At 38.5% G+C, this 25955-nt stretch overlaps 1 protein-coding gene across 2 annotated transcripts; it reads right to left on the bottom strand.

The window, feature by feature from the left end:
• Window positions 1–365: 365 nt before the first annotated feature.
• On the bottom strand, window positions 366–14553 carry SPIC (Spi-C transcription factor). 2 transcript variants are annotated; one of them, XM_050986992.1, is made up of 7 exons: window positions 14541–14553; window positions 14343–14437; window positions 8975–9001; window positions 8278–8371; window positions 6531–6643; window positions 5500–5608; window positions 366–1882 (listed from the first exon to the last, which is right to left on the bottom strand). In XM_050986992.1, exons 3-7 carry the CDS (start codon window positions 8975–8977, stop codon window positions 1455–1457), a joined length of 747 nt encoding a protein of 248 aa, XP_050842949.1. In that variant the 5' UTR covers window positions 8978–9001; window positions 14343–14437; window positions 14541–14553; the 3' UTR covers window positions 366–1454. The 2 variants fall into 2 exon arrangements, with proteins under 2 accessions (XP_050842949.1, XP_009092429.2); XM_009094181.4 differs by lacking the exons at window positions 14343–14437; window positions 14541–14553 and adding an exon at window positions 10355–10431.
• Window positions 14554–25955: the final 11402 nt, after the last annotated feature.

Genomic DNA, 25955 nt, shown 5'->3' with positions numbered 1-25955 from the left:
AATGACCTGAAAGTGTCACAGTCCCGTGTGAAAAGCTGTCCACTGGTGCCATCTGGTGGGTCCAGAGCCACCCCTGTGCCAAAGAGGCAGAGCTCACTCCACCGAGGTCCAACCCCCCCGACTTAAAGTCTGGGTCTCTTTTTAGTGCTATTTAACGTGCTTCATATTTCTAAGAGCAAACATCAAAGTACCAACCCCAAACCTTGAATTTTGCTCAGGCAGAGTGCGTTGCATTGAGTCCACTACATGAAATTACAGCCCTGTACAAGTAAACAGGAGTCAGAGCAAAGGGCAACCATCAAAGTCAATGAGTTTCATCAAACATATTAGCCCACCATTTATAGCTCTCCACAGAAATTATTTTTGTCTTTATTAATATCCAGGCCTCACACTGCAAAATGCAGAAGTTGGAACTGAATGCCATTGAATGGAAATATTTCAGCACAAAAGACAACTCCTATGAAGATACAAGTTGATCAGGTAACAGAAGTGTGAGAGAAAGTAGATTTATAGGTATTATCCTGACATAAGGGCCCACTATTCTCTTTTTGCCTAAATTTAGTTCTTCTTCCCCAGGAAGAGAGTGTAAAATTACTGAGCCTTTCAGCTACATTCCCATTTAGAAAAAGAGCTGGAGAAGTGAAAATTTATTTATAAAGTTATACCACCTAAAATAAATGGCAAAGCTATGGTTTTTAGGTCAGTACAGAACTGCTGGATAAAAGTGGAGCTCCTCATATTAGTGGGGGAAGAACTGTAGAAAACTTAATAAAAAATGATCAAAAGCAGAAATCCTTTATTAGTTCTCTCATGGTCCCAATGAATCCACTGCCAACAGTAAAATGTGCACCTGGCAATACTATTACCACATGTCAGGATCTGTGCTAAGATATGTTAATTTAAGTGATTAAGGATTAACAGCTTGGTCAACAGGTGCACCCTCATGTGGACTCTATCAGTCAGCCAGGCATTCACTGAGAAAATGTCCTTTTATGCAGAACATTGGTAAAAAAAAAAGACAGCGGTCATGCAGTTGGGAAATCTCTTCCCTTTCCAGCTTAGGGATGCAGCAACCATGGTACAACATCGCCTAAATTCTGATTGTAGATGTGCATAAAACTTAGAGTGAGTGTGGTCACAATGGGATCTTCCATGTCCACTAACAGACAAAAGCCTTGATCCTATTCTTGAATACATCAGCCTGAAACTACAGTAATTCCTTTGACTAGCATCGTGGAGAAGAGAATGTGTTCTATAGCTGCTAGATTTCTTCAAGAGGCAAGGACTGTTTATCACTAACTTCAAAAGGAAAAAAGCTAGGTCAATATAATTTTTTAACCCTTCCTCTTCATGTGTTTGTATGATATCTTAAAGGAAAAGCTATGTAGAGGGAAGAGTTTCTGTGCTGGAAAGCATTGCTGGATAACAAAGGCCTGTTCATGTCTCAGGCAAGTCTAGCTGTTAGCATGCTGTAATGAATAACCATTGTTGTACATGTAATTATTGTAACTGGTCCAGTCATCTGCACACGGGTACTCTTGATTAGACTGAATGTAGGGATGATAAATTGTTTCTTTTCCCAAGAAATAAGCTGGAGAAAGTCTCTTTAAAACAACAGCACTGAACTGGTATGTCAGCTTCCTACGGATCTTGATGATTTCACCTGTTCTTCCATAATTCCTCAGTGCTCTGGCCATTTTCTGGTAAGTCATGATCTTGCGGTTTCCCTTTCTTTCTCCCCACAGTTCTGCAAGTTTCTCCTTGTTTTTGGAGACAAACTGAAAGACACCATTTGGCTTATCCACCCATTGGATGCAGTTTGCCATAGCTGGATCATAGAGAGACTCATGGAGGTATTCAAATAGTCGAAGCTTTTTTCTACCTATAAGAAATAAATAACAAAAGGTCAGAGCAGAACTTGTGCTTGTTTTAAAAGATGAGCAGTTGAGTTGTTCCTGGAAAGGGTCTTACAGCAAAAGCATAGCTAAACCCAGTATGTTATCCCAAATTAAAAGATCTCTGTAAACTGTTCAGTGGAAAACCAGCAACAGCAAATGGGATCAAAGAGATGTGAGCAACACAGAGTCATGGCAGAGTCCGAGTGGGAAGGGACACAGAAGGATCATCAAGTCCAACTCTTAAGTCCCTGTATGAGCCATTCTTAAGTGAATGGCTCATACAGGGATCAAATCCACAACCTTGACATTATCAGCACCACACTCTGGTTGTGAAGGGTGTACAGATCTGTGGTGACAGAAGGGGATTTACTCATTAGAGCTTCAAGAGCAGGTTATGTGGGGATCATGACAAATATCTGGTGACTTCACTGTGTGGTGATGCTCAAAAGCATCAGTCTGCAGACATATGCTGTGCAGATGTACACTCAAGGAACTCACAGTAGAAAATTATATCCTCAGAGAGGGCAGGAAAGAAGTTCTGGAGAGCCAATCTGAATGTCTGAATAAATGGTCTCCCTGTTTATTTAAAACTCAGAGATTTTGAGATGGCTTGGTTTTGTTGGGTTTGTTTCAGGAATGTTTCGGTGATGCAAGGTAGTCTCTGATATAAGACAGGGTAAGTGGGTGAGCAGGAAGAGCAGGTTAGTTTTTAACTAAAAACCTCATGTACTCAAGAAGGAGCTAAATCTTCTGTACCCTGTGATATTGTAAAAATCTGCAGTGGCAGTTTGCATTCCCATGCAGAAAAAAGCAAGCTTGGCACTGAAATATTTGCCAGTTAATTAAGTGCTTCTCTCCACAGGCTCAGTTCTCAAACTTCAGTTTCCTAGTGAGGCTTATTTAGTTTCACATAGATCTTGTGCATTCTACTCTATGAAGTATTTCTAGTTCCCTTCCCAAAGCCAAGGGTGATGAAGAAGCTGCTGTAAAGGAGGAAGAATTTAAGATTATCAGACAAAGAGGAACATTTTGCAGAAGAGAGAATCTATGCAGAAGAACATCTTCCACTTTAAATAAGCAGCTGCACCTAAAGTTCATAAAGTCTTGTCTTGTGTGGCTATTTTAAATTAGTAACAGGGGAAAAGTGACAGTTGCTAAGGAACACTGAGGTCAAGCCAAGACATCTGTCAGGGATGACAGTAACTCTGTATCTGGTGATAAGGAAAGAGGAGAGAAGTAACAGTCAGATTGGGAAGAAGAAGGGCCTAAAATCAGAGGTACTTTCCAAAAAAATTAATAAAGTTTCATTATCTAAGTAGAAATTGGCCTGAAGCCAGAAGGACATATTCTACTAGAAATACATAGAGATTATTAAGAAGCTTAAAAGGAAACCCATGAAGGACAGTGCCTTGTCACAGTGGACACATCTTAGTAGGTGATCCCCTTCGGTCCCCTCCAACCTGAATTATCCTACAAACAATTCAGGAAGCTAGAACAAACAGGGGAAAATCCATGGACTACTGTGGACTAAATTTCTGCTGGAAAAGAATAGTGTAGCCATGTCTGCAGCAGCACTTGATTTAGTCTGTTTGGCCTGTTAGTTCAGTGGGCATTTCTGCCCAAGTTTTTATTCCTAGACACATCACCTCTAGCTGATGTCTTTGTTGGAGAGGGCTAATTTGTTCGTGTGTTTATGCAGCTGTGTTTCCAGAGCCCAGCTGTTGTCCCCAAAGTGCTACACACCAGTTTGAGTTGGGGTCAGTTAACAGATCTTTGGACTCTATCTCACTGCATAGGGCAGCAATGCTCATTTTCAGGCCCTAAACATCAGTCTAAGCCAGCAGGTTTCTTATGTGGTGATTGGAGACAAGCAGGTTCCTCCAGAAGGTGTTTCAGAGCATCTGCATTAGATTTCAGTGCTGAATGGTCCTGAAGCCACCTAATAGTCTCAGGCAAAATGCATCCAATTTAATTCTGAAGTGCCTCTCTTGACTGCCTCCACTCCACTGAGCATGAGCTCAGATCATGGAATGGTTTTGTCGTGACTGAGCTGGACTCAGTTCAGAGGAAACTTATCTCAAAAGATGCTTTCCAAAAGCATATCTACATTAGTGTACCCTTCAGAACTTGTGACCAGCCTAAAGAATGCCCTGAATAAAATTTTGTGAAACACTTAAAACACAGGATTTGGGCCCTCAATGCTGATGGTTTTATCTACAGATCTATTCCTAAAAAGCCACACTACTTGCTAGTGTACAGAAGATCTCTTATGTCTCAACAAGAAACAGGGAGGACTAAATTCATTTAGTACAGTGAAAATAGTCCCACAAGTCACAGTTTCTGGCAGGAATATCACCATGGGCACAAAGAAATCTGTAGGAGGACACAAAATGACCCCATAAGAATAGTTAATCACTGCAAATATGTGCAGGTTGTCTTATGGAAAAGAAGATTGATGACAGTGTACAAGAAATAGGAAACAGGAAATGAAGTTTAACAGAGCAGTAATAACTGAAGGTCAAGGCAGATACTGACATGTAAAATTCCCCAATGCAACCCTGGGTAAGACTTGGAAAAGCAGCATTTCTCTATTTGAAAGGTTTTCATTTGCAATGGTGAATTTCAGATATCTGAAGTAGAAAACTGAGAAACAGAGGCTACTCTTCCCACCATCCCAAAGAATCTACTGTAGCAATAGTAGTAGTAGCAGCAGTAGTAGTAGTGGTAGTAGTAGTAGTAGTAGTAGTAGCAGCAGCAGCTATTAAACAACAGAGACCACAGTGTTCAGCATCAATGGGCAGAGACAACACCAAAAACTGACACCATGTGGTTAAAGCTGAGAAAAGGGGATTTCAAAAACCAGCTAAATCAGGAAGCTACTTAAAAAGGCCTCATGGTCAAAAGTAGGTACAACAGCTCAGAGTTGAAGCTGTGAAAATCTCATCCAGCAGCCACAGAAAGGATGCTGAATCCCTCCCAGCCAAAAACCCAAATAATGAATGCAATTAAAAAATGAACTACTGCAATGACGATGTCACACAACCAATTCTTTGCAAAATAGACACCAACTCAAGTAAACTCAACCAGAAGGAGCAGGAAAATAGCCATAAAAATGCTATTTTGTCACTGGAAGTGACAAAGCTGAAAGGTGATTTGAAAAGTAAACTAAGAAAGGCATAAAATCTGGCATGCAAAAATATTCATGTATGTACAAAACCTTTAAGAAAATTACTGCTTGTTGGGCCACATGAAATAAAATAAGTGGTATAGATGGATAAAGATGTTATTGATAGCTAGATTTACTTCTCTGCATCAGACTTCATCCTAAATGATTTGAAGTGAAACATATCTCTGTTTTCATTTTCCATGTGCTAAGCAATGATGGAATCATTCAGTAATAGATTTATAATTTATTATAATCTTATAAGATTTAACAGATGGAAATTGAACAGTAGTAGTGGTATCCTAGTCACTAGTAAATGTTCACTTATTTTTTCCTGTTGAAACTTTAAAAAAAATGGATAAAGGAGAAAGCATGATTTGCTAAGAGGTTTTTTTAAGTAACATAAATTACACACCAAGATATGATCTTTTTACAGACCTTTCCCTGCTTTTGGCTGGCCAGCAGCAGCATGCATCACTTGACTTTCTGGAGTATTCTGCAGTGTATGGTAGACACTCTCATCTGCATAAAAATCCGCTGCACTGTTCTTCAAGAATTAAGACAATAAAAAGTTACTGATAGAGTACATTCTCTGAATAAAAAAAAAAAAAAACTTGTGGCAACTAATTACCTGAAGCCTTCAAAATGCAACTTTTCATCACCCATGGAAGACTTTTCCCAGCCATGAAGGCACTCAGTGCAGGGTACCAGTAACAAGCAGCACTAATTCTTGTCCAGGGGCAAGAGCTGCCCACCAGAGGAGAAGGTGAGAGGGAAAATAGCATTACTGCCTCACCCTGGACCTTCAACCCTGCTGCTGGAACCAGAGCAGGAGCAGCTTTCAGAGCTAGGAAAAGACAAGGGCCACCTGGACAGCAGCCCCGACAGACTCTGTAGCTCCCATGCTGGGTTGTTGTTAATCTGCTGGGTGAAAATGGGCTTTTGTGGAATCTGAAATTATCTCCCCTGCAAAATTCATTTTCCATCACTCCTGGAGTCCACACTCCCAGTGCTTTTAATAAGAGTGTACATGGACTCTAATGGCTGAAGCTGTGCTCAGATAATGCTGGTCTTTCCAGAACTTTTAGAACAAACTGCTGTTGGAGAAATCAAAGTCATGGCTCTTTTTCACAGTGTCAGAAGCTATATCAGCATTGGAAGTTGCTGTTCTCTGCCTGTTCCCAGGTAATACAAAGAAGCCTTTTGTCCTATAACTAATTCTCAAGTCGGGTTGCTTGTTGTCATTCTATGTGATGAATCACAGAAGAGCATCAGAAGCAAACTGCTGACTCCTGAAAAGACATTATTAATCACACTTTGCAAATATTTCCCAAGGCAGTTTCACCTGAATCATGCCTGGCCAGACCAAATTTCCATTAGTGTTAGCATAATGATTTGTATCAGAAATCCCAAATGAGCAATCAGTCTTCCAGTTATGTCTGACTATTTTTAGAGATGAGCTCACTCACAATCACGTTTCTCCAGCTGTACCCTTGCTCCTCCACAGACGGTGCTGCACAGTAATTGGGACTTGCCTGGAGGTGGTGGTGATGGTTGAGCACAGTCAGGCAGTTTTTATAACCTGGGAATCAGGAGGAGAGAGCAAAAACCAAGTGAGTAAAAAAGAGAGAAGAAGGAAAAAAGAAAACCACAACAGCAAATAATTTGACATGGCGCTTGGCCTGTCAAAAAGCATTTATGCTGTGGCTGCCTTCTAGATAAGAGTGTCCAGAGCCAAGATGTTCCACATCAGTAAGTTATCCAGCAAAATCTGTACTGCTGCTGCTGATCACACCCTTGGGTTGGTTCTCTTAGCCCTCATAAAAATGGGAAAATGGAAAGCAATTTTTTTAAAGATAAAATGTCAGATATTTCACAGCATCATGTTGGTTTTTTTTTTTTTGTTACTGGATAACAGAGGGCCATATGAACCACCAGACATAGGTGGTGGTTATCCAGCATGAATTGGATAAATATAGACTATAATAATACCTAGAAAGGAAAAGGGACTGTCAGGCAGTTCTGCAGGCCATTAGTACAATGCAAGTCAGAGTCTCCAGTGGTGAATGAAGCAAAGGAGCATCAGAACATCTGCAGAGCCTGAAAGAATGACATGGAAGGAACCCAAGAACTTGTGATGCTTAAAGAAGCAGAGGAGAACACCAGACTAAAGACATTTGAAAAAACTACCTACTTCAGGTGGTCAGAAAAAGATATTGGAGGGTATGGGTACATCTATTGCAATTGGAAATGTGGGTGCAGCTGGGGACAGACTAAAACACTGCATTGCAAGGGTGTAATAACTCCATCACCCCTAACAACATATATAGGGAAGAAGATTGCAAGTAATTATCTATAGTGAATCCTCCAGCATGTGTAAATTACTAATGCAGTGGAGGCAAAAAATTGTTAACAGCTGAAGATACAGCCCTACTGGTCTTATGTACATTTCATTTTATAATAGAAAATATGTAAATCAGCTTCCTCATATGAAAGGCATTTCACACAAAAGACAGTAGGTTTTTTTTCTGGGCATAGAGGGTTTGTGATGTAGCCTCCTATTTTCTTTTCCTTGCATTTCTGCTTACAGTGTAAAAACAAAAGCACAAATTTTAAATTTTATAGTAATTTAGTTACCAAAACCTTGTCAGAACTGGAACAATTTACAGCTTCCCTGCATTGTAGGTTTTGCAAAGTATACAACTCTTGAAGTCAAGAAAAACAATTTTCTATTAATTATCCAGACTCAAACGATCATTGCTGCATTAAAATATTTAAGGTTATTAATAGTGCACAAAACAATTAATTTCACTTGCTGGTCTTTTTAATTTTTCTTTTGCATTGGGATTCATGGCATAGCAGAAGGGCATTTTGAAATCAAAACATTAAAACTGGGAAAAGGTTGTTGCACAACAGTCCTATATCCTCTGATTATAGGAAAAGTGAGCTCAATGCACCTGGGCTGCTGCTGGGAGGAGGGTAAATGGGGCCATTCCAACAGTTTCCCTGTGCTGTGCCCTGGAAGATATTCACCACACTGGGCAGGAATACTCATGGAGGGGTAAAAACTCTCCAAATAATTTTCCTCCTTTTCATCCTCACAAAACATCCCATTAATCCACTCCTGGGAAATCAGTCCCCCACCTGTGTGTTTCAAGAGGTGCTTTCCTGTAAAAAAGGAGCTGGGAAATGAAGGAGAAGAAAGGTGTTTGTTACCCGGTGGACACTGCATTTCTCTGTCAGAGTGCTGCTGCAGCACCTCTAGAGCATCCTCAAAAGCTTGGCCCAGCACGTCGTGGTCAGGAAAGCTCTGCAAGAACAATTTGCAGTCAGGACCCAGAAAAGACCAGGCTGGTTCTTGTCGATCAGCCCATCCTAAATAAATACAGTGGTGCTATAGAATACACATCCTCCTGGAAGTGATCTTTGGCAGGCACCAAGGCATCACCACAATCTCTTACTATTATGAGAAAGTTCTCACTCCTTTGAGGCCAGTGAGACAATTCACACAGGTAACATTATTCAACTCTGTCAAATGTTTCAAGGTTCATTTCCTTAATTTGCAAACAATGTTTACATAAAGGCTGTTACAGCTGGTGGAGAGTTTCATAGTCTGTAATACAGAGATGTTTGTATCACTTGTGTAACACTGTTTATGAAGCCAGAGTTATCTTTCAATAACATTGACATGACAGAAATAATTACACATAATTTCTGAAGCAGTTATTCAGAGAAAATGCTACACTATGCCACTACAGGAAACCAAGTATGGATTTTCAGAAAACTGTTCATTATAATTTTAGAACACCTTGTAAAAAGCTAATGAGACCCTCAAATTTGAGTTTGACAGAGTCTTCTGCAGCATATTTGAAACACTCAAAAATAAAAGAGAATATAGGTGTTGTAGACTTACCATTATTTAGATATCAAGACTTGAATCCTGTTTAAAAGAACCAATATTTTTAATATTGTATGTTTCAAAACAAATAATTATCTGAGCATAAATTAAAATAACTAAATGAAACAAATCAGTATTGTTTCCAGTTACCAGGGAAAATATTTTTAATAACACAGATAAAATTGATTTATTATTCGAAACTGATATTTAAATTAAATTAAATAACTGTGACATTGTATTTCCTAAAAATCAAATTTTTAAAAATAAGTTTACACTTTCACTATTGCTACAACTTTTAGATTATTATCCACACTGTCACAACTACATTTTTAAAGACATTATAAAGTGAAAATGTGTTATCGTAGACATCAAGTCTTACTCATCGAGTCTTACTTCTAATTTGCCCAAGCAAATACTGACCTAAATTAAATGCATGTGTTACAGCCAGTTAAAACAAGTTTAGAGTTTTTTTCTAATATAGATTAGCATATGAATGTGTATGAACATACATAAACACTCAGACTAATTGGGAGTTCCAGAGGCAAATCTGATTGTTTAATAAACAGTGGAAATAGACACATTTCCAGCCAGTTTAACATGAACAATATTACTCAGAAACATATCTTTAGTACCTCCTTTTTAATTTATATTTCTTAAAGAAAACCATAATCAGATTCTTTTGCCTTGCTGATTTTTCTCCCATCATCACTTACATTATTATTTCAAAGCTGTAAACATAATAATCAATATATCAGCATTTTACTCATTAAATAATTGGTTATTGTGTGTGATGCTTCAAAATACAAAGGAGAGGCAGGATACACAAATACTACTGAGGAAGAATTTTTGAGAACATTAACCATGAATGTTCTAAGCTGGGAATTTTGACTCAGGTGAGTATGTTATAGGGTACAGTCAAAATTTGCATAAGTGTTTTTAAATCTTGACAACTGTATGGTGGAATCCTAGCAACTCACTGAAAACAGTGGGATATTTCTCTCAGAGTACAGTATTTGAATCATCTGATCCAAATCTATTCTAAAAGCAGAATGGACAATGTCAATCATTGAGCTGCAATGGTGGTCACAGATTGCTGGGGCACAGGGCTACAGAAATGAAAGACAGGAATCTGCTTTGTAAAGATCCTCACATATTTTCCCCATAATTTTAAGCAATTCACTTTCCTCAAAGTGATTTTTTTCCTACCTCAGACTCCAAACTGATACCTTGACAGAACACTTACAGCCACCTCAATGCTTTGCAAAGTCTTAAATACACAAGTATAGGCAAGGTACTATTGAATGGTCACACCACTTACACCAAGGAATTCATACCAAAGAAGAAAAAGGCACACCTTTAGTAAGCTTAAAAAAACAAAACAACCTGGACACTTACCTAGAAATTCAGTTCCACACACAAAACAAGAATCTGTCTGGTTTTGGAAATGAAAGAAAGACTGAGTTCCCACAGCAAAGGGCTGGCAAAGGGGCTGCATTAAATAGCTGATTTTAGGGAAGTATTTTGCCTAGGGATTTTTTTGAGAGTATAGGTACAGTAAATTGCTAGTATGTCCCTTCATTCTGCACAAAAGAGGGTGATTTATACTGAAATAAATAAAATTAAATGTTTTAACCACTGTCCAAAACATATAGGGTTTAAGCATTGGGAGAGATTCCTCTTGTCTATCCAAATCTGTCACTGGTATCGTGGTAGGATGAATCTAGGGCAGAATTCCACATCCCTCATCTGTCCCACACAGACTGCAGTGGACTTTGAGCTTTTATTTGAACCTTCTTGTTAGCTCAGTGTAAGGAGTGGACCAAACTAGACCTCAAAATAAAAGTTTGAAGGAATTTCAGAGTTCTGCTTCAAGGCTCATGTTTGTAGCCCATGGCCAGTTCTAGAGCATTGACAGCAGCATTCAGTGCAGATTCAGTCAAGCTATAGTTGATGATCTGCCAAACACTTTCTGAGTAGCTCCAAGACATGCTGTTGCATCCTACAGGAACACAACTCTGGTTTTCAGCTCAGAGCTTCTTATTGCTGACAAAATCTAGTCTGTGCCATAGCTCTTTCCAGCTAAGTCTTTCAGAGGCACATTTTGCAGAATTTCCTCAGCATTTGCCACAAAACTGCTGTAAAATAGTAATTACCTCTTACATTATTTATGTAAATTCTCTCAACCAAGAACCCAGACCAAGAACGAAGAACTAGCCTGGTTAGGAAAGCTCAGTGAAAGCAGTTTGAAGCCACCAACCATTTTTGCTGGTGTCCCATGCAAGCTGCCTTTTCAAAATTTGCACCAAAAAGTTTTTTTTTTAGTAAAATATATTATTATATGTATGGGGTTTTTTTGAACTTCAGGTTCTATTTTGCACCACTTCTCTGGTCTGACTATAAAAGAAAATTAATTGGCAACCAGAGGGGACAAGGAGGGAATGTGACAAGGAGAGAAACAAGGGAATGAGGGAACAGCAAAGTCAGAGGACTTGCAGGTGCTCCATAACTGAGCAGCCACAACACCAAAGAGATTGTGGCCCACAGAATGACCAGAGTGGAGTAGAGGAAATTAGTAAGAAGGAAGCAGCAGTGGAAGAAAAGGGTGAGAAACAAGGAGCAGCAGAGGGAAACCACCATGTCTTGACCCCAAACCCCTGTGCCACTCATTGCCTCACCAAAGGAACTGAGTATAACCTATGGAGATAGCAAGAGGGGAGGAGATGTGTCTGGAGAGCAGCTGAGCCTGGGAAAGGGGAAGGAAAAATATTTTAATGTTTATCTTCTTTGCTTCTCAATACCCGAATCAGCAACAAAATATATTATATCAAAAAGTTTAGTTAAATTCCCAAAGTGCACAAGAAGTGGTGAGAGTGTGCAGCTGCTGGCTGGGTGCACTAAAAGAGGGTGAAGGTCAAGAGATGAAAGCTAATGGCTTTACCACCACTAAAATGATCCATCTTCTCAAATCAAATTGCTCTGTCAGAAAGTTCTTGTTTCATATGGGAGGCTACTCCAGAAGGCAGGTCAGGAAAAGGTTGGTTTTCAGAGGAAATGGGAGAGTGCCATACACAGCACAAAGAACAAGAGCAAATGCTGCCTTGTAGGGGAGTTTTAAGCTCTGCAGCCCAGTATAGAATCTTTGGCCCAACACAGCCTTAGAGCAGAGCCCAGCCTACCTCCCAGTAAGTGCTCAGAAGAGGCAGAGGAAGGTGCAGCTGAGGACTGAGCTGACATTCACCTCTCACTCCTCAACACATCCCAGGGCAGCCAAGACTGGCAGCACAATGACCTCTATTAAGACAAACTATTAGACTAGAAAGCCTCCTTTGATTTTTCACTGGATGAGAGGATGGTTTCCAGATAAAAATCTGAGAAAAAGAACTTACTCTTCACATCTTAATGCCTCAAACAATTGATGTGCCTGATAAAAAAATGTGAGTATCTGTTAGAAACCACAACATCAGGCTCTTCTCCTTCCTCCGTGTTTTAAAAATAAACTTCAAGCAACAGAATTATTGTTTAAGTTTCAAAACTTTCTTCTATCTCTGCTTGGCATAAAGGATACCTCACAGTGAAAGTATCACAGTAGAAGCATTTTCACATCTCAATAAAACCCAGAACTAAATGGTGTATTACAGCACTTGTCAGAGAGTTTGAGAAAGCATAAAGATTCTTGCACGAGACATTGTTCAAATATAGAATAAAAAGAAGTCTTGCCCTTCCTAATGGAATTTAAAACTTGAAATAGCAAGTTTTCTTACCCAGCATTTGTAGATTTCTTGAAGATTTTTGAATATCAGGTAATTTGTAACTGCCCAAATAGACCCCTCAAAATAGAGGGCACTTCATTAAAAAAATATATCCTGAATGTGACAGCCACAGAGATTTTCTGTGTTTCCATACTTGTTCTGGCCCTTGTCAGATGGCTTTGCCACTACTCTTCTGGCCAAGCAGCTCTATAATAACCTTTTCCTTGAATCCTCATGGGTGTACATTCACAATAATTACACCACCACAGATATTGTCTCCCTGAAAGAGGAAAAGTTGAGGGATCACATGCCTGTGCTCACCTCCTGAGTCTAACCATGCTGATGAGTGAATTTCAAAATCTTATGTTCCATTCAAGGCTCAGAGGAAACTGGAAAGTTTCTTGCAACAAGGATGAAGCCTTTGCCCAATGCAGGAGAGGCCTCTTCTTTTACATGTAGTGTGCAATGTTAATCTAGGCATGCATATCTAACAGTGAATGAGTCTGCAGTCTGAACTTCAAATTAGTGGGCTCAGAAAATCCCTGAATTCACATTCCTAGCCCTGGAATACGAAGAAAATTCTCATTTAAAAAAACCAACAAAACAACCAGAATCAAACTGCCAAACAAAGATAAAAAAGGAAATAAATGCAGCTTTTTCCTAGCCTCAGTAATATTGTTTCAACTATTTTGGTCAGATAATTTAGAATAGAACACATACAAAAATACCCCAAATAAAATGAAAGGGAATCATAAAAACAAACAAAAAACCAATTGTGGTATCATATCGTATTAGCAAATCAGATTATGAAACTGACTTTCAAAGTCTCCTAATTATGTTGGAAAAGTTTAGTCTATACATTAAAAAATACAGTTTTTTACTATTTCAAATACCAAAAGATGAGGATATATCATATTTTCAAATTTCAAGGTTTCACTTGCCTTACAAATAATTCTACAAATGAGAAACTCTCTACAATGCAAAATACAGAATTTTATGGTAATTGGTGGAGTTACAGTATTGTTTCCTTAGCTGGTGGAAATCGGTATAGAGCCATCAAAGGCAAAGGATCAGTGATGGTTTCTGCAAACAGAGGTTGACACCACTATTATTTTTACTACAGTAAGGGGAAATATGCTGTGCCAGCCTTAATGTTACACATACTTCCCTGCATTCCTGATTTGTTTAAATTGTTTGTCTATCTTATAAAGCATTGCAGTTGGTTACCAAAAGAATGTAATTTTGGCATTTTAATTCTTATGAGAATTTACTGGGCCTCATCTTTTGAAAGAGCTTTGCCCAACCATTATCGCCAAGTACATCTCATGTGTGAAGCTTTTTACCTTAAAATAGACAAAAGATATTGAAAATGTTTTACAAATTGAATTTTAAGCCTGAAATGAGTGATTATCTCCATCAAACTCACTTCCTTACCACTAAATATAAAACATTTGCATATTCCATTGGAGGCAAACTCAATGTGGATTGTAAATTGTGATCCAACCTTAAGATTTATGTATTTGGCTAACATTAGATCTGCAATAGATTTCACTAAGAACCATTGAATAATTACAGTCATGAAATTAGACATTGGGATAAATTATTGCAGAGGTTAGGTCTAAGCATGGAATTACCTCTTCCAGGGATTAAAAAGAGAAGATCAGCATGGAAGCTGAAGTTGCATGAGTGGGCAGATCAGTTTTTCAATGGAAAAACCACATCTAAAGGACTTCCAGGGATTAAAAAGAGAAGATCAGCATGGAAGCTGAAGTTGCACGAGTGGGCAGATCAGCTTTTCAATGGAAAAACCACATCTAAAGCTCCCATCTTACAACTGGAGCCAGTATTGGTCCAAATGCTCATGTCAGCAAGGCTTCTCAGGGAGCTTCTTCTTTGGCTTCATCTAACCAAAGGAAGTGAATTTCTGATGGGAAACTCCGTTGAGATAGAAAACCAGAAACCACAACAGAAGCAAAAGGAACTAATAACAAAAAGTGCATTGGAGAAAAATACAAGAACCAGCCCTAAGTAAAAGAAGACTCTGAAGTGAAATATAAACAAATAATTTTGATTCATTTACAGGTATAGTTAGTACTGTCAAATACTGGGATAAATAAAACACAATAGTAGGATAAATAAAACACACCTTCAGCAGAAAACTACCAGAGCAAGATGGTAATAATATGACAGCATTTCATAAAACTAGCCATGAATAATGGGAAGAGTTCTACTCTAGATCTTTGTAACCTTAACCATTCTATGACTTGATGATTAGAAGGTGAGCCTAAAGGGTTTCACTTTTATCCTATGGTAAAGGATAAAAGTGAAACCCTTTCCCTGAAAAAGAAAGCAGATAGAAAGAAGAACACAGTATTTAAATAACCCTTAATAGTGAAACTGGGGAAGCCAAATAGAAACTAACAATTTTCCAAGTAACTGAGCTATTTGTGGAAGAAACATGCTTTCAGATTTGAGGGCCACTTAGATCACACAGGATTAATTCAATACTCTATTTCAATTCCATTCCCCCTAAACCATAAAGCTGAGAGTTGAAAAATATTAAGTCTAAGTGACAGAGCCTTTTCAGCTACAAAGAATGGAAGGAAGCAATTGTGTCTGTTCCTGGAAAAGCTGGAAAGAGAGACATATAATAACTGCTGTAGCATCTGCAACCATTTAGAATTAATGACCTGTAGCAGACATATAGAAGCAAACAGAATAAATGTAACAGAGTTCTAACATTTTTAAGACAAGCTACATCCCAGGTTCAGGCAGACAGACCACCTAAGCATCTATTGAAGCACTGCATCTGTAGCTATTGAACAGGAAGAAAAATCAACTTTCACCATTAAGCATTATATTGAAATCCTCTGGAAATTACCAGCAATGGAGGAATATGCCCATAAGAAAAAAGGGTGGAAATAACTCAACGGGCCAGCCTGAGATCCCCAAGTCCACTGAGGATAGAAATAACAAGTCACTATTAATGAAAATACTGACAATATGCATTAAAAGAATACAACATGCTGTTTTTACTATAAGAATACAAGCTGACCTTCACCTGAAATGAAATGCAACAATCTACAGGATTATAGCATAAGGCCTCTGAAGTGTGTTTATTTCATTTATAGCTTCAAAATAGGCAGAAATTGTATGAGACAGTATAAAATAAATAAATTTCCATTTTAAAAGAGTGGGAAATGTTTTCTGCACCATCTTTCACAGAAAATGCACGATTTCATCAGAAGACCAAGAATTGGAAAAACCTGTATATTGCATTAATCTCCTCCAAATTAAAAAGAGAAACTATTTTGGGCCTTCGACCAAAACATGAAATATTACATAGGAGTTTTTCTACAGCTATTCCTGCTGCAGATACTTTTGTATTAAATAATGATGAACAGGGTACCCTGGTGGGCTGGACCAAATTCTGCCACATGCACCAGGAAGGTCAGCTGCCCTTCCCAGGCAGATCCACTGCAAAGCAAATATGCTCCTATTTTATCTCTTAAAGGAAAATGTGGAATTTCACTTTGACATCACCTTCATGGAAGTTACTACCATACTACAGGACTGGTACCACAAAGTTAAGAAAAGATTTAAGCATTCAGCCACCAAAAGCAGAGCTGTTTGAGCCTCTGACAGAATCTCCATTTTCAGGGACAGACATCTACAATTACTCCCACCAGAGAGTTGGGCAGATATTTCTCACACAGTGCTGAGATGAAAAATATTAGTCAAGCCTTGAAAGCAAGTCATCTAAAATAAAGGAAGCTGTAAAGTTTTGAGAAAGATGGTAATAAATAGTTGTGAGAGATAACCAGTTCACAAAGTTCACTTGGGAATGTAAAAATACATCAAGTGCTCTTGAGTCAAAGTAGTTAGAATACAAAAACTACTAGTAGCCATTCTTGGTGTTATAATTGTCATACAACAAAAACCAAACCAAAAGAAAAGTCCAGCACATTCTGTCTTTGAAGGAGTAGAATAACGTTGGATTTCTGCCAGAATTCTAGACTTAAAAAATACCCCTTAAGGAACTGCAGAGCAGTAAAGGAAATTCTTTAGAAATAGAATTCCTGTCACTACTAAACTCTGGAGGTGACTGAAAAACAGCTGTCCCAAATAATGGGTTTTTATGCTTTGATGAGGCAAACAGTGATGTGGGCATAAAGTGCTATGACTAGCAAATAATGCTTCCTATATTACCAGGAAAGGGCTGAAGAAGTACTTAGACTTTGGGGATTTTTACAAACTAATGTTAAAGAAATCCTGTATCTTGATGGTAAGGTAGGAGACATGTCAGTAAAAGAGTTTCCTGGCCTGGAACCTTTTTTGAAAGAGGATTTTCCAAAGCTGAGTGGTTTTTAATTTTAAATTTCAAATGAAACTGTCATTTAGGAATGGCTTCACACTCTTTTCCATTTCCCTTTGAGGTGCCTGCATTTTGAATTATCACTGAATTCAACAAAAAAAGCAAGAGGCCTGGCAGTGGCACCATACCTTGTCTTAGGTATATCCTGAAAATATCCTCCATGGAATTCCCCCAAAACACATCTATGTGATCTCAGTGAGTTTAGCTCACTAGTTTTATGCAATGTATCTGCTAAAGGTAGACACAAAAGAACATTTAAAATAATTTTTAAATCAAGACAAGGAATCCTTGATAAGCTAAGGCTCCTGACTTGTTATTTAGCTGTTGGGCAGCCAAGTGCATAGTTCAGTCATACATAAAAGTCTTCAGTAAAGGCAGGAGAGGTTTTGATTTATAGAGACTTTTTTGAAGATCACTTCAAAGACATTTAGAGCAAGGGACCCAGTTCTAGAAAAAAAATCAGCTATAATCTTAAATTCACACCTGATCAGAAGCATATTTTAACTTAGAACTGAGCAGGTGCTTAACATGCCTGGACAAGTTGACGTCCTGATTAATGAGTGGTAAGAGGTAATGTTTTGCATTATATCTCCTCAAAAAGTTGCCAAACACCTTCCAGAAAGAAATAGAAATAGGATTCCAGAGAATGCAGCCTTCAAGTTACATTGTTAACACAATACCTCACAGGAGAATGACAAACATGCCACACCAATCTTCGAATCAAATGATATTTTTCATCTGCCATACTTACCTAATTTTAAGCCAAGCTATTAACATTACCCATGTAAAATATGCATTGAACAACTTTCAGATTCAGGGAATGCAGAGCCTACTCAGTTAAATTAAGTGCAACAGCAGCATTACATCTTTCACATGTACACCCTAAGAGGTCAAACTTTACTCCATCCCTCATCAGGGACTTATAACAACTTGGGGGATAAGGTTGAGTCTAAATATATGTTGAAAAAGGTCTGTAAACACAAATAGTGACAGAAATAATGGAGTAGATGTTATGTTTTTATGCCACTGTGTGTCTCACATTGAACATCTGTTCAGTGTTAACTTAAATGCATGGGAGGCAGAATGGCCTTGTCCTGAAGAACATATTTAGGACTCTCTATTTGTGCTGTTGTTTGGATGCAGGAAGTGTCACAGTCACAGTACAGTTAAAGAAACACTCACAGTTCAAGAACTGTTTTTTCCCTGCTCTTTCAGATCAACTTTATATTCTACTGACACCTGCACAGTGCTGAAACCTCACAGGATGAGGCTGACTGGAACACAGGCACAAGAAGGGATAAATTTGGGAGGAAGCAGTGCCAGAAAAGTACCAGGGATTGCTTTGTAGGATACCAGGAAGGAAACTGTGACTGATAATGAGAGAAACAGAAGATGCTGGGAATTAAGGCTGAGAGCTGGAGGTCATTGGATTGGAAAGTGACTGGCTCTGAATTCCAGTGTGTTCAGTGGAATGGTGGCGGAAGGTGCCAGAAGAAGATTTAACCAGGATTTGAGAAGAGAGCATTGGAACCTGTTTGACAAGAAGATAAAAGGGAGGCTGAGATTCATATAAGAATCTGCACTAATTTTGTGAGGCCTGGCTGAAGAGCATAGGATTTGGGATGAGGATTTGGACCAATATATCTAGGATTGAGGGGAGCAAGAAGAATAGAGGCCAAATAGAAGCCAACTGGGGAAAGGGAAGGCTGAATATTGAAAGATAAGGGAAGAAGGGAATAAATGGAGGGGGAAGGACTAATGCCATCTTTCCAATCCTAATCTCCCAAGGCTACAGTGAAGGCCAAGATTTCACCTGGACTCAGAATGCCTCCCTGCTGCACAAATGTTGGTGAAATTCTTCAGTGAAGCAAGAGGACAACAACTGCTATGGCCATCACCTCAGCAGTTAACTCAAATGGTGGAGATGCGGGTGGCAAACTGAAGGGATTTTTTTTATGCTAGGCTTCTCCCAAATGATAAAAAAGTTATTTTTGTTAACTAAGGCATCTGAAAGTGAGGCATGAAGGATCCTCTTCCAGGAGAATATGGGAGTAATTCAAAGGCAGAAAATATCAAATCAAAACATAATCATCTCCCTTTCTTCCTCCATGAGTGTATATTTTAACATTTTCCTTTGAAGGCACCTATTTTTTAATGTGCATGGAATAAATTTTGCACCAATAGTGAGTGGCCCTGCTCAGTAAATGAGACTATCACATGCAGAAACTCTGCTACATCTGGTTGCAGAAGCTATAAACTGTCTGGTGAACAAGGAAGGGAGAGGATGCTCTCAAAGTCAGAGCAGCTGAATGCTACCCTGGAGAAGTGGGTTTGGGTTCTGAGCCTGCTTCTACCACAGAGTTCCCAAATGATGGGAGGCAAGTCCCTTTGAGCAAACTTTCACAGGTGGTCACTTACTGTATGTTCCTCATTTTTGGGACTTCTGACTCGAGACCCCACCATCAGATTTGCAGAAATGCTGAGCAGGACCAGCTGCAAGTGTAGTCACAGAGTGCTGGCCTGACCCCACAAACTGCCCACAAATGCTGAACTCTCCAAAACAGGAGTTCTTGGGTATAACAGGTCAAATACACAAAATCAGTGGGTATTTTCCAATTTAATCTCATTGTGACATCATCCCTGTAAAGCAGGGATAAAAATTGCTTTCACATCACAATGCACTAATAAATGTCATAGTCCTTATGTAGCATTCACATGTTTTAATGGAGGAAGTATAAAAATACCTATAAAGAGTTTAACAATTCTCTCTTGAAAGAAGTATCTGACTATGTAGTGGATAAGGCTTGTGGATGCAGTCAGGATTGAAATCCCACAGGCTGATTAGTCACTAAGAGAGCACTGCCCATTTATGTACTGAATGAAAGAAAGAACCTTGTAGCAGAAACTGCTGGTTATTATGTCACAATAGTGCCACAACACAGAGCTGTACCAGCCAGCTTAATTTGGCCATGCTGTAATTAACGATTGTTGTAATTAACTTTTTGATTACTTTATTTGCAATCTTAATATCCTTCTGAAGAAGATTTCATGTGTGCAAAGACAGAAGGACTGGGGATTTTTACTATTCTGTTATTGTTAAATATAGTTTCACCTTTCTTTAAAAAAAAATAAAATCAGGGGCTTCACCAGAGGTGCTTTAAAAACAGCAATATTTTTTTCCCAAAATATTTTGAAGACTTTTGATTCTGACAGATGTATTCGTATACAACAACATTTTAAAAATTGTAATGAGCTAAAAATTCCTTTCTCTCAGTTCTCAGATATTCAATATTCATCTCTAAAAATGACTAATACAACAAAATCTCAGAATAATTAGAAGCAAAACACACATACAGCATGATCCAGAAAGCTGTAGGAAGGGGAATCTCTGTGAAAGTTTGGAGTTCAGACACAACAAATACATTGCTAGTGTCCCATTTGTGAAATGGTCCGGGCTGATCTTGCTTTGTGGAAACTCCAGCTGGTTATGGGATGCAGTTGGAGCTTGAAAGATGCCTGTGGCTAAGAAGCCAGAGAGTTGGTACATCTGCTCTCCATATTTCATGTTTTCATTCATTTTCAGCAGCCCCGTGCCTTCTAACACAAACATGACATAAAAATCTTGATATCTGTAGTGCAAGATCGAGCAATAATTTTATATACTGATGAGGAAAGAGAGAAATAAGGTCTTTCTCTTTTAATAAGCAAAATTAAAAGCAGAAAACCGAGATGTCTGTATTTCCCTCTGTGTTATCATTCCAGAGTCACCAGACAGTCTCTTACTCATTACTATTTACCTACAGTTAAATATTAGGCATCAGTGATAATAAATCCCACAAGTGGCCTCTCAGAGTTCTTTCTTTTGTTATCTCAGAACACAATGAATGATGAAAAAAACCCATTTGCTTGAGAAAATTTCATAGACCAGTAATAACTTGGAAACTCAAAGGCACCAAACGAAAGGAAAATAAGCCTGAAAAAACATCATCAGCTTTGATTAAAATAATCACTGTTGCAAGCATGGAATTCCCATGAGAATGCTAGGAAATTGTAAATCATAAATCTACTTTTAGAAGACTTATATGACTCAATGCAGTGCCTATTGCAAATCAGTTCCTCTTTTTTTAATAGACCTTGAAACTTACTAACATACAGTAGCACAATTCTGGCAGAACAAAAGCAGTGTTTCCATGTGCTACATTTCAGCAGAAATAATAATTTGAGAGTCTTTCAAAAGTGTTACACCAAAAATACACAGAATGTATTTTTATACAGAAATTATAAGGTACTACATAGGTAGATTGCCCTTGTGTGGCAAGAGGGTTAAAAAAAGGGCTAAAAGCAATTCAGCTGATAGCCATGCTTGCTCTGTGTCCATGTAGAACACTTGCCTTGCACAGATCAACCACAGATAATTCATATTAGCCAGACTATCTTGCTAGCTGGAACGGGTACCCAGGAAACAAAAAAAACCTCTCTCATGTGTCATCATTCAACAAAAATGACAAAAAATGCAGCAGACTACTCTGAAACGATGCTTTTTTCTACACCAGCAGTGAACTGTGTGTTACAAATCAAATTGGCTTTGGTCCTACTGGAAGTACTCTTCTGCAGAATGCCCTTTACCTGATGAATATCTCTGAATGTACTCCCATTTCACTGCTACACTTCCAGTTAAACTACACACTCTTGAGTATAATGTGCAAGAGAGGTCTCCTTTCAGCAAACCTCTGTTTGAATTGTGAATTTTAGGGAGATATTTAAGACAATATGAACACATTAGTTACACATCCCGTACATTGTTGAAAGAAGCTTTTGAAAGCACCTGATTGTTGCTGCTTTTGATGAAATCCTTTGTTCCTCCTGTTTATCCCCTGCCACCACAAGTAGCTGCTGCTGATCTCCAAATCAATACCCTGTGACATCCTGGGTGATGTGTCAGTGCACAAACATTTATGAATTTAGCTGATGAACACAGAGAAATGAACTCACAGAAGGAAAAGTCACAAGAGAACCTTGGAGAGTTTTCACTGCAGCAAGGAAGTTTCAATGAAAAGTAGGGACTAGCAGCTGGAAAATAAAGCTGGAAGTTTCTGATTTCTTGCAAAAGCAGTTTTAAGGGTTTTGTTTTTCAATATTTGCTTTCCCATATGCAGTTGACTGCCATCTTCAAAGGCTTTGGGCACAATGTCTGAGAAACACACCCGCTCCTTTTGAAATCTACTGTCTATCTTCTCCTATGGTGACAAAGATCTGGCTTTTTCCTTGGTGTGCTCAGACACTCCAGGTCTCAAACTTGTTACAAAGCCCTGAAGAGCTTCCTGAGGCTCAGGGTGTCTGTGGATTACACTGTGGATGTTTCTGAAACAGATACCTGAAAACTTACCTGCTTGTGATTATGAGTGACTAGAATTGAGGATCCCTTCAGTCTTGTGTTCCCCATCAGCTTGACCTTGTAAAAATAACAACCATCTAGCCATAATATTGCAAGGGTTTTTTGAGCCACTATGTGCAGACACAGTATTTTCATTCATAAGTATTGCCTGATGTCATGAACATATCTCTTCATAGAGCTGATAGAGGTAAGTCCTTACCAATGGAATTTCATAATTTGTCCAGCACAGGATGAAACACCACACAAAGAGGGCAACTTCTGTATTGTTGCTGATTTCAGTGCAGAATGAAATGTGACATCATTCAGTAACTGTCCTAGTCCCTGACAAGTTACTTTTTCTTTTTTACTCACCAGAAACTTTGAAAAAGTGATGAGTTTTGAACTGTTAGGTCTGCATGCATGATAAGCAAATTATTGTGACACAAAGATAAGTGGTTTGGTGGCAACTCCTACATTAAAGAAAATATAATTGCTGTTCACTATCTGTCAACAGGGAGGTCACTCCCATCTGAAAGTGGAATGCTTAAAGGAAGAATTAACAGACACATTGAGATTTAGTATGTTAGAACTGTAGATAATATAGATATTGGATAATGCAGTGGCAAATGCAGGAAAAACTCCTGTGAGAGCAGCAATAAGCTTCTGACTTTGGCCAATTTACTGCTCATTTGAGGGTCACTATAGTTTTAAAGGAGCTTCTTAGGGGGTTTCTGAAATGTTGAGAAAGCCAGTGTACAAGATTATGGCTATATGTGAATACATTACCTTTTTGAGGGTATGAAAAAGAACAAAACCATGAGGCTTACACAATAAACAGACATTTACACTGGCACCAAGTAATAAAATGTTCAACAGAATAAGACTAGAAGTGTGCCAGCGACACACAACAGCATTGTTAACTATATTGTAAATTTTCAGCCCCTTTTTTTTTTATTTTCACAAATAAGACCTTTTGAAGCTTACTTATGTAATGAACCAAACTATACACAATACAATTTTTTTTTGCATGCTATATTAGGCTGGTTTATTCTTATAAAACAGACAATTCACCCTAGATTCTGCCCAGACTATACTGTTTGCATGCAAAAATATATGTTTACATTTGTATCCTGAGGCAAGAGCAAAAAATGAGGATTTATCCTGTTTTTTACAGAGGCTGCTAGCTCCCTGGGACAGCCAACAGCCCCACAGTCTGGTGCTATTCACATACTGCAACAGAACCGAGTTTCCTGTTTCTTGCTTTCAAGTTATGGGTGCATGTGTTACCTGTTGGATGGTTGATTTTTAGGTTAACATGTCACTGGAGACTCTTGGGATCCAATAAGCACCATATGTTGTTAATTAGTACAGATTTCAGAAAGACTAGCTGTAAGTGAAGAAATTAGAGAAGCACACAGAAACAACAGGTTGTTGGGACTGATTCCAACTGTACAAGCCCAAAGACTGCATGGTCTTCAGATAAAACACTCAAAACATTTCTGAGCAAAGAACAAATCAAATGTGGAATCCCAACATAGCAACTCTTTGGGACAAAATTCTATTGATTTTGACCAAGGTGGATGGGACACCTATACTTAACCCAGAAAAGGAACCTGTATAAATTATATATGTTTGATAAACAACAAACACAAACCATTATAAACCAACCAGTTGCAGACAAAAGAATGGAAAGTTTAGCTGTGTTTAACCATGTTGTCAGACCATCACTGGGACAACAACAAACCCTCAATTGTGTGTTTAAATGTAGGTTGACAGGCAATTAAAAACACCTGCAAGCAAATATATCAAGAAGATATTCTGTCTTCTTCTGCCAATTTTCCTTACCTGATCTCCCATGACAGACAATGTAAAGCTACAAGTTTCACCATGCTAGCAGGGAAAAAGACTGAAACACTTGGATGGGTGGGAAGTGGAGGCACCATGCACCATAACAACAGTGGATGTTTTAAAGATGCATATGAAAATTCACAGGAAAATCATAAAATTACTACATCTTGAAAATTGATGCAAGTAAGATTAAGAAATGATGCCACAGTTCAAATTAACACAATTATCCATAAACTGTTCCTAAAAATAAAGATATTAGTCTGATGACTGACATCTGCTAATTTCTAAAGTAAAGTTTTCATAGCACAATAAAACAGATTTTAACAAAGGTGGCTCACTGAAATTGCAGTACCTGAAGTCCCACAATTATTAAAATTCCATGTGCTCTGAGTTCAGCAGCTGCTCAGAAGCTTTAGGAACTGCTTAGAGGGAGCTTATTTCAGGACCAATGTGCACAGCAGTCCTTACCTGTAGGCAGAACAGCTCATGTGCAATTATGCTACAATGACTTTAAAGGAAACAAACCTTACCTTTAATTTACAGTATTTGAGAGGTGAAGAGGAGCCACTTGCCCTAGGTGCCCTTCATGTCTAATGGCATTTAATTTTACAAATGAAAATTGACTTTTCTGTTAGCTGATAATTCTTCTTCTGAAGAAGAAAGTACAATTTTGCTTATATATAATTCATAGGTGGGGAAGTTCTATCAAATCAAAGGGGTACTTTTATTCTTCCTGAGGAACATGCCACAAAACAAACTACAAGAAACTTGTGTGAGAAAGAATAAGCTATGAATTATTTTGGGTATGAATTCAGGCATGGGAAGGTGCTGTAATTCAAAGGCATCTCTGCAAACCTTCTCTCTGCATCAATCATTGCTTGTTTTCATACTTTTACTTTTGTTCTCCATGAGAAAGAGATGGAATGATAGAGCCTCAAAATCTCACTCAGGAGTTCCTGCAAAGCAGGAACAGCCATGTGAACTTCCCTGTGAAACACACACCAACACTTAGGAATTAATTTGGTGTAAAGCTACCAGAAAACACCCCTTCAACCCTGATCTTACACTGCTCTTCCTTCTTGGTACTCCTTTCTGTATAATGTTGACATTGGTGTAGTCATTCATACCAATTTTATCATTAAAAAATGACCATACTTCTGCCAAATGAATGGGGTTTTTCAGATGCATGAGAAAAGAATGTGTGAAAGGGAGGTACAGTTGAAACAGCTACCTGGACAGCATAGTGATGTTGGGACAGATCTTTAAGATGTAAAAAGTTGGGAGCTGGTTTGATAGGATGGATTTTGGGTCAGAAAAAGTAAATGAATGCTGGGGAGAATGAGAGTTATCAGGCACAATGCTGCTTCACTGTTTTTTATGCTAAAGGGTTCCCTGAGTTTTGGTTCAGTCAAGACATTTCCTACTGATGGGGCAGTATACAGCTATCCAATAATTTGAGATCATTAGACACAAAACCAAAATTAGGAGCTTCCACCTATACTATCTTTCAGTGATGAAATAGCTGGATTTGTTCTGGACCAGATGACTTCCTATGGACTCTTTCCACCCCAACTGTTCTGTGATACTGCCAATCACTGCCAGTGGTGTGTGATCTCTCTCTTTGAAGTGCCTTACCACCAGGTGACCCTC

The sequence above is a fragment of the Serinus canaria genome, chromosome 1A (assembly GCF_022539315.1).
Source record: "Serinus canaria isolate serCan28SL12 chromosome 1A, serCan2020, whole genome shotgun sequence".
Lineage (NCBI taxonomy): Eukaryota > Metazoa > Chordata > Aves > Passeriformes > Fringillidae > Serinus > Serinus canaria.
This window is presented reverse-complemented; position numbering and strand designations above follow the sequence as displayed.